Source organism: Nanorana parkeri, unplaced genomic scaffold (assembly GCF_000935625.1).
Source record: "Nanorana parkeri isolate BGI_ZX_2015 unplaced genomic scaffold, ASM93562v1 scaffold971, whole genome shotgun sequence".
Lineage (NCBI taxonomy): Eukaryota > Metazoa > Chordata > Amphibia > Anura > Dicroglossidae > Nanorana > Nanorana parkeri.
This window is the reverse complement of record NW_017307239.1, coordinates 523,036-533,181: the sequence shown is the minus strand read 5'-3', so window position 1 is coordinate 533,181 and position 10,146 is coordinate 523,036. Positions and strand designations below refer to the sequence as shown.

At 40.8% G+C, this 10,146-nt stretch overlaps 1 protein-coding gene across 1 annotated transcript in view; it reads right to left on the bottom strand.

The window, feature by feature from the left end:
* The window catches only part of LAMA3 (laminin subunit alpha 3), a 160,340-nt gene that overhangs the window by 124,921 nt on the left and 25,273 nt on the right, over positions 1 to 10,146 (bottom strand). Inside the window, exons 4-6 of the mRNA XM_018566742.1 lie at positions 6,782 to 6,900; positions 3,526 to 3,696; positions 336 to 433 (exon numbers count right to left, since the gene is read on the bottom strand). Of these exons, the coding sequence (XP_018422244.1) occupies positions 336 to 433; positions 3,526 to 3,696; positions 6,782 to 6,900 (388 nt within the window). The remainder of the gene's footprint in view (positions 1 to 335; positions 434 to 3,525; positions 3,697 to 6,781; positions 6,901 to 10,146) is intronic.

Below are 10,146 nucleotides of genomic sequence, written 5' to 3'. Positions count from 1 at the left end.
TATATATATTCACAAAAATATTATGTTATACAGTATATCAGAGTTTCTCAAGTGCCATGTGTGCCCCTTCAGCATATTGATATGTACAGTAGTGTGTTTTTGATACATGACAAATGAGGTTGTTAACTCCAGTCTCAACACTGTCAAAGATATATACAGTACAGGACAGATGCATAAGTTGTGTTTAATAATCTTGTTAGTGTCTTGTAGAGCTGAGATTCTCTTAGGTGATTATAGTTGCATTTAGCAATATGCATAAAGAACAGGAGTCAGAGGGAACAGATTTTGTGCAAAATACAGTGTTGGTTATGCTTTGATTAATAACGATCACTTACAGATTCTGGTTGCCAGCATTTCTCAAAGCGCAGACCGCAGCATGACCATGGCACACACAGCGACCTCCAATACTGATGTCTTTAATACTGTAGTAGTACTAGAGAAATAAAAACAAACAAAAAAACATAAGAACAATTTCTGTAATGTACAGGGAAGCCTGCAGGAGGCCAGATGTGGACCCTGATGGGTTTTGGAACTATCTGCGAAGGAGAGCAGCCCTATGACTGCTGGAGGTGCCAGGATGGCATGGACCTCAGGAACAAGTCTGGTGTGTCTCCCAGGGAAGATCTCAAGTCTATCCTCTATTCAGCTGTTACACAGTGTCATCTTCTGTTCAACTACAGCATTCCTGCACTGTGGAAGCTGGAAGGGATTGGGGAGTCTGGAATCTATTTGTACATGGATATCTGTACCCTCCCTCCCAGTTTTGGCTGTTTTTTAATAAAGCATCTAAATAGCACTTAAAGTAACTGGCGCCCATCATTCAATGACCATCATTCACCGTTCGCATCGCAAAACCCACCCCTAAGAGCAAAATGTTAGCCCTACCTGCCCCTGGAGTACACCACATGCCTTTGGGGGTCAGGGGAAACTACAAGTGATTTCTCTTTGTATATATATATATAGAGTATCTCACAGAAGTGAGTACACACCTCACATTTTTGTAAATATTTTATTATATCATTTCATGTGACGACACAGAAGAAATTACACTTTGCTACAATGTAAAGTAGTGAATGTACAGCTTGTATATCAGTGTACATTTGCTGTCCCCTCAAAATAACTCAACACACAGCCATTAATGTCTAAACTGCTGGCAACAAAAGTGAGTACACCCCTAAGTGAAAATGTCCAAATTGGGCCCAAAGTGTCAATATTTTGTGTGGCCACCATTATTTTCCAGCACTGCCTTAACCCTCTTGGGCATGGAGTTCACCAGAGCTTCACAGGTTACCACTGGAGTCCTCTTCCACTCCTCCATGATGACATCGCGGAGCTGGTGGATGTTAGAGAACTTGCGCTCCTCCACCTTCCGTTTGAGGATGCCCCACAGATGCTCAATAGGGTTTAGGTCTGGAGACATGCTTGGCCAATCCATCACCTTTACCCTCAGCTTCTTTAGCAAGGCAGTGGTCGTTTTGGAGGTGTGTTTGGAGTTGTTATCATGTTGGAATACTGCCCTGCGGCCCAGTCACCGAAGGGAGGAGATCATGCTCTGCTTCAGTATGTCACAGTACATGTTGGCATTCATGGTTCCCTCAATGAATTGTAGCTCCCCAGTGCCGGCAGCACTCATGCAGCCCCAGACCATGACACTCCCACCACCATGCTTGACTGTAGGCAAGACACACTTGTCTTTGTACTCCTCACCTGGTTGCCGCCACACACGCTTAACACCATCTAAACCAGTGGTTCTCAACCTGTTTAACCTCGGGACCCACATTTGTCCTCGGTCATTAAGTCACCACCCAAGTTGCACTGCAATGTTCCCTGTTGCAGTACTGTGCTTTCCGGTGCAGGCGATCGAACTGTGGGTGGGAGGTGCGTTTGGGTTGCCATTATGGAAATTGGAGTGGATCCTCAGCCTGGGGTGAAGTGTGGGCTGCTGAGCTGTGATGGAGCTCCATCCATATGTCTATTGCTTGTAAAGCTCCCGTGCGTGCCCGGTGCCAGGAGCCAGAAAGTGATGAGCTGTAAGCAATGCACGTGTGGATGGAGCTCCCTCGCGGCCATAGCCCCACCTCAAGTCGACACCGGGCATCATATTTTTGAATGGCTGCTCGGTGCGAGAACTGACTTTGCTTGTCTAAGGGGAGGACAAGGATACCTAGAAAAGTGGAAGGCATGTGGCGACCCACTGGACATGGGGTCGCGACCCACTTTTGGGTCACGACCCACCAGTTGAGAACCATGGATCTAAACCAAATAAGTTTATCTTGGTCTCATCAGACCACAGGACATGGTTCCAGTAATCCATGTCCTTAGTCTGCTTGTCTTCAGCAAACTGTTGGCAGGCTTTATTGTGCATCATCTTTAGAAGAGGCTTTCTTCTGGGACGACAGCCATGCAGACCAATTTGATGCAGTGTGCGGCGTATGGTCTGAGCACTGACAGGCTGACCCCCCACCCCTTCAACCTCTGCAGCAATGCTGGCAGCACTTATACGTCTATTTCCCAAAGACAACCTCTGGATATGATGCTGAGCATGTGCACTCAACTTCTTTGGTCGACCATGGTGAGGACTGTTCTGAGTATAACCTGTCCTGTTAAACCGCTGTATGGTCTTGGCCATCATCCTGCAGCTCAGTTTCAGGGTCTTGGCAATCTTCTTATAGCCTAGGCCATCTTTATGTAGAGCAACAATTCTTTTTTTCAGATCATCAGAGAGTTCTTTGCCATGAGGTGCCATGTTGAACTTCCAGTGACCAGTATGAGAGAGTGAGAGCGATAACACCAAATGTAGCACACCTGCTCCCCATTCACACTTGAGACCTTGTAACACTAAGAAGTCACATGACACCGGTGAGGGAAAATGGCTAATTGGGCCCAATTTGGACATTTTCACTTAGGGGTGTACTCACTTTTGTTGCCAGCGGTTTAGACATTAATGGCTGTGTGTTGAGTTATTTTGAGGGTACAGCAAATGTACACTGATATACAAGCTGTACACTCACTACTTCACATTGTAGCACAGTCTCATTTCTTCAGTGTCGTCACATGAAATTATATAATAAAATATTTACAAAAATGTGAGGGGTGTACTCACTTCTGTATATATATATATGTGTGTGTATCTGTTGCATGTTGGGGTACAACAACAGCTGTGTAGTCTTGGGCATCAATGTGGCTGAAACATCCCTCACTGAATTTACAGGTAACAATGTTAGAACTGAAATAGGTTTACCTTCATGGTAATAGTTTAGCCTTGCCTATGTACTGTGTACAGCGACTAGGACAAGAGACCACATAAAATGAGGAACATTTGGGACAGGTGCTAACTGATAACAGTTTATAGAGGCAGAGAGCACAAGTATTTTTTATTTTATTTATTTAACGGATGTAAAAAACACTTTTTCTGGTAGATGTGACAGGCCAAAAGGAAGCCCACATGAGAAGTTAAATGTTGGGGTTTACATACCCGTTATGTGCACAAGATATAGTAATGAACATAGCAACTGACAAGCTTACCCTGCGTGTTACCGTCGGATCTTTTTCCGTTTTAGATATTAAATGTCCAAGCAGCGTGTTTGTCCTGAGGAAACGCAGCCTTATATTTGTAGCCTTTGTGAATTCTCTCAGTACCGGCGAGTCCATAAAATGTTTAGCACCGGGTCGTCCACTCACTAACCTGACTACAACCTGAAATAGACATAACAAGTCAAAATGAACAGAATCACATTTGATGTGAATAAGCCCTCAAACATCGCTATAGTGATGGTTCAGGTATTTATATAGCGCTGACAATTTACACAGTGCTTTATATACTGCACATTTATATCAGTCCCTGCCCTTAAGGAGCTTACAATCTAAGGTGCCTATGTCACAGACGCACATACAGGGCCGATTTAGACAAGAGCCAATTAACCTTCCAGCATGTCTTTGGAGTGTGGGAGGAAACCCACGCTAGCCCAGGGAGAACATACAAACTTCATGCACATTGTGTCCTGACCGGGATTCAAACCAGTGCTGCAAGGCAGAAGGGCTAAACGCTAAACTTTGCACAAGTAACTGAGTTCTTAAAAATGCCCAATATTCAATCTGCTTTTAACCAGAAGCAGAAAGAGCAATAAAGAAAATTGTACCTTCCAGAATCTCCTAAATGGAAAAAAAACGTTTTTATACTTTTTACTAGACATTCAACTTACATTTTCATTCCAAGACAGAAAGCACACTGGTGTCAGAACTTGTATGCTCTTTAAATGTTTGATCTTCCTGTACCTGATGTTTATCTTGTAACATGCCATTACTTTAAAATGACTTTTTCAACTGAGGCAAAAGCAAGCATGAAAATGTTTTATTTGTAATTACAAAAAAGGAGGAGCTGCCAAGTTTTGGCAAGTCCGCCATACTACCATAAAAATCCATTTATACACTTGGATAAGAAAGTGAGGAGACTGTTATTATTCCATATATAGCATACTTCACCTCCACCATCTGTTCCTTCACTGTTCCTTCACTTTTTATATGTCTGAGTGACACAACGCAATTTAAAAAGAAAGTCTGCTATTCTTTTAGGATTTACACTAATAATCTTAAAAGACACTGAGTCTGGGTATGGAGAGCTAATTTGTACTTTTTTTTTGTAATATAGCACTTTAAAAATGCAGGTGGATGGAATAATCCAGATACGCTACTTAAAGAACCTTTACCCCCTAAAACATTATTTTATATTCAAAAGATCATACTTGTACAGGTTTCTGTACTAATTCATACAACTTTACAACTCCTCCATAAGGACTGGTTCACACGAGCCCTGTTGGCCTGCATTGGGCAGTGTTGCCCAACGTAGTCCCAAGGCAAAGACAAGGAAAAAAGCCATGCTTTGAATAGAGTCTGTATACACCATGATTTATCTCAGAGAATTACATGTTCCAACGCATAGAATTTACACAGAAGTTAATAAACCCCCGGGCACTGCAATGCACTACAACAATGCATTGCTGAACATGGCAGAACACCTCCACACTTCACGGCAGCGTACACATGTTATGTGCTATGTATTTCCATGCTGTGTGATGTGCATGGGCCCTAAATGTCCAGGGAGCTCAATGGTCATTTGACAGACTGCTTAACAATAAAGACAAGCTGTATCGGTACGAACAGTACCCAGGGACAACAACCTACCACCCTATTACATTTCTGCCCATGCCAACTAGCTGTTGTAGAGATTAAACTGCAACCATCTGTATGACTGCAGGTTTAGCCTATTGGCCTAAATATTTTTTAGGCTTGAATATAAAGAGAATGGCTCTCAATGAGCCATCAGTTTTTTTGAGCAGCTACTACCTTAATTCAAACCTCAAAAATGTGCACAGAGCAATTATTCTGTGAAGCCTAAAATACCAATTATCTTTTTTACCGTCTATGTCTCTATTGGAGATTTTCCATGACTTTACTTTTAGCAAAAAATCCAAACCTGTCCTTGCTCTATCCAAACCCCTCCTTATTCTACCCAAAAATAAAATGTATTAGAATTCACAATATTTAAGTCAAACCAAAACAAGATTAATTCTGATCATCTGTTATGGGTTATTAAATTTAAATCTGAACCCTGGGAAAAATGTTTTTTTAGAAACATCACACGTTAAGTACATTAGCCTACTGTACTATTAAGTATAGTAGATGTAGATGGCTGCTGCTTAGTATAAAAATCATATCTTCATATCATTTTGGCTTTTATACAGTGTGCTATATTTCCTGCACTGCAGAAAGGGCAAGTCGCAACCCCACCCCCTCCTCTCTCCTCGTCCATTTACAAAAAGCCTTGTATTTTTTCACAGGAAACAAGGCATTCACTGAATAGAGGGGAGAGGAGGGGCAGGTATGGGACATGATCTTACCTCCTCCATGCACAAAATGCCTTGTATTTTGTGAAAAAAATGCAAGGCTTTTTGTGAATGGATGTAGAGGAGAGGAGAGGGAGGGGATGCAACTGGGGCTCTTCACTATCACAGCTGCATCTTTTCATCCATGCAATGCCGGAAAAACATGGGTTCTGCATAGGAGCCTGCAGCAGCGTAGCCAGTAGCAGTCCTTCACCTCTACTATACTTATTATTAGGGGTAATTTACTTAACTTGTATTGTTTCTAAAATAAAAATGTTTCCCAGAGTTCTGCTTTAAGAAATAATAAATTTTTACACAAAAAGGCCGTTAGTCTGTAAAGTACAACAGTTGATTTATACTGATCACTAGCTCAAGCTTCAAATAAATAATTTAGCAGAATTATAACTGTATTCTGCTATTGAACAACTTTTTAGAAGTTTGACTATTGTGGGATAAACTATTTCTGGTAAGTGATAATGGAGCACAGATTTCTGTACCAGATTTGAAATAGGAAATTATTATCTAATTTAAGTGCAACTAAGTAAAGCAGATCCTCCTCCACTAATTCTTTTGTCTAAGTCAATATTTCCCAACTCAGTCTGACAAACACACTGGAAGCTAGGAAGCACAGGAAATAATAATATACAATGTGATACAATAAAATAAACTAAAACAGCCCCCTAGGAACATTATTTAAAGGCCACTTGCCAATATATTTGAATAACAACAACATAATGGGGCCCATACCAAGCGGTATTTTACATCTTTGATTATTCTTACATTCTCCTTGCCAGAGACTCAGTTTTACATGTATTACCATGATTTATGAAAAGGAAAATGTACCATTAAAAGGAGCCCTTGTGTTATAGATATGATTGGCTATACAGCTTTCTACTTACCTCCCCATTTTCTAGAGGGACAATGCGGGAATATTCCGTTGTGCAAATGACATCATCATCCCTAGTGATAGGTTGTTTGGTTTCCTTTCCAAACTGATGCAGGCAATCATGCTTAGAATCTGGGATGTGAGAACAGGTTATTTAATATTAGCATAATGAGCCATGGACACTATCTAATTACATTCATCTGCGCATTGATCTCCAAACAAAATAAACCAAAGCACTTTTTTATATGCTGAAAAACATGTAACCATAAAACCAGAATATGTATAATCCTTTCCAATGTCATATAATAATTAAAGTACACTTATTTTCAATCTAAACAGGGTAAAACAGGAGCAACAAAACAATATCAAGGGGTCTCTACATGTACCTTTAAATTACAGGAACCCAGGGCACTTAACTATGCAAATGTTGTGTTCTGTTTGACAAGTTTAGCTCCGGCAGGCCCTTCTGGCGACCCCGCCCCCTCCTCTCTCCGCGTCCATTTACAAAAAGCCTTGAATTTTTTCACAGGATACAAGGCGTTCACTGAATAGAGGAGGCGAGAGGAGGGGCAGGTATCTGACATGATCTCACCTCCTCCATACACAGAATTCCTTGTAACTTACCATGTTACATTTGGCGCAAAACTTTTAGCACCAAAAACAAACTTGATTTTAAATGAGAGAACCAATGATCTCTAACAATGATTAGTTTATCTAATTCTGATACCAAAACCTATACCCTAACCATAACCCTTAAAGTGTATGTCAAGCAAATTTCTTTATTAAGTAAATAAGAAATATTTTTACTGCTATCTGGGGCTCTGATAATGATATTTGGCTTCACTTTCTAATTTGCTGGCATGACATTCACCAGATACAAAAAAAGGGAAGATCTGAAACAGAGACACATAAATAAAAATCTAACATCGGTTGTACCCTCCTACTTCTCTACTAAAGAAAGGCAATTCTATTTCTGTCTGTGTTGTTGTAGGGGAGTTACCCTAACATCCTGTTTGCTAAAAAGTTGTCAGCAGGACAGGAAGTGAGATAAATCTCTCTAACTGCAACCGGTGTTCTATCGATAGTCCAAACTTATCGAGTTATGGGACCGCATGACTTCCGGTTTCCTTAGAACTACGAGGTTTGTGCAAGAAATTTGTTGTGCAGGAGCGCCATCCGCGGCATTGCCCTATACACATACACCAAAGCAATAAAGTAATAAAATGAAGTCGGATCACAGTAATCAAGCACGTTATTTATCTCCGGTGCCCCACTCAATATGGCCGCTGCTTGAGTGGGGCAAGTCAGATTAATAACGTGCTTGATTACTGTGATCCGACTTCATTTTATTACTTTATTGCTTTGGTGTATGTGTATAGAGCAATGTCGCGGATGGCGCTCGTGCAGAAGAAGTTTTGTGTGCAAACCTCGTAGTTCTAAGGAAACCGGAAGTCATGCGGTCCCAGAACTCGATAAGTTCGAACTTTCGATCGATCACCAGGAAGCAGTAAAAACCTAATAGGTTTTTAATTACCGACCTAATAGGTTTTTAATTACCGACAGCTTGGGCTGAACATACACTTCAATCTAACCCTTAAAATTACTTCTAACCCTAATTAAGCATAACTTAATCATCTTCTTGGTAATACTGAAAGTTCCAATAAAAGTAGAGAATTATCAGTTAATGTAATTGAACATAGTTTTACACAAATCAAACTACAATGTACTAGTAGAACATTGATTTTCCTTTTATAGATAAAAATGGATAAGCTTGTTAAAAATTATAACAGAAATAGAAAATAAATGGAGCATGCAAAGCCCAGTTCTGAACAAAACATTTTAAGATTACGATAGAGTGGGGAAGGGTTGGAACTTCTGTGTTCCTTTTGAGAAGACTTCCCTTAACTTCCTGTCTTGTGACAGGGGGCAGAGGGACAGAAACTCATGGTAAATTACTGTTGTCAATGCCTATCTGTCTCAGTGACCCCTGCTCTCTTTATTTCTTGTACTGGTGTCGCTAGGATAAAAAGTGAGGGCAAATCAACCCAATGGAGTCATAGACAGGAAAAAAAACACTGGCATAGTTTCTGACTCCAAAAACCTTTTGGTTGGAATTGTAATTGGTATGCTAAAAGAAAAGCGTGTGCAAGCAACTAGTCACATATCATGCCTAGATAAGCATGATTCCCAGCTTGCAGATTACTTGGTTTACATGACCCATAAGTAAAAAAAACTTAAGACCCAAAAAGCTTAATGCAATGCATTCACATACACAGGGAATTTTTAAGTACCATAACTCAAAGTTGTTGGCTTATTGAGTTATGTTCTTTCTCCATGGATCTTGGATTGCAGGTACACACTGGTGCTCACATGTACAATGTAATCAGAGACGCTGCATCATGGATAATGCACTAGTTTGCTCAGACTATTAGAGTATGAGGGAGCAAATGGAAACTGTCATGGAGCACAGTGAAATGTGCAAAGGATGATATCACATATGTTTAAGTGGTGCCTTTTTCTGGCATGTTATAGGAGGATAGGCCAACAGGCTGCTACTATTATATCTGTTAAAGTCACTGCCATGGTAGCACAGCATCAATGGGTGCATATGGCATACTGGTTTAGGTCCAAATCTTTTTAGTGCAATCATTTTTGTGCTGTAAAGACATTTGCACAACTTCTTTATATAATAGGAAATGGTCTGAAAATGCTAAATAAACACGTTTCATCTGATGTGTCAAACAGGTGGCTCTCTTCCAACAATACATGGTGCTAAACTACTCTGAGCACAAAGAGGATTATGAAAGCTAATTATTTTCTTCTGAAGAGCAGAATACAGTGATGATATCATATACACTCAATTCCCCCATTTATATTTTCCCTGTTTCAGGTAATCAGGTACCTCTGCGTATATTGTGCCCCCGTCACTATCAATATAATACAAACGGCCCTGAAAGGATAAATAGAATGTTTTTGCTGGAATTTCACAAATGAGGACACTCAAGATCATGCTGAATGGGAGTTACAAACTACAGTCAGGCATTGTGCCAGCAAATTCCCTGGCGGGGGGGCACACGGGGGGGCAAGTGAAAACCTAGGGGGGGCAATTGCCCCCCCTTGCCCCCCTGTAGCGACGCCACTGGCTGGGAGGGAACACACTACAGAGGTGTATACTTGTTCCTGGCGTGTTTATAAGGTTAGTAAATCAACCCCCTAGAGTCAATGAAACATCACTCTTTTAACACAGGTTCTCTGGGAAATTGAGGGTACTTATTATAGTTAATTACTACAGAACACCAAATACAGCCCCTGATCACTTCTGCAAATGAGCAATTAAATAATAATAATGGGCCCTTTGCAGCATCTCAGGATGTGGGG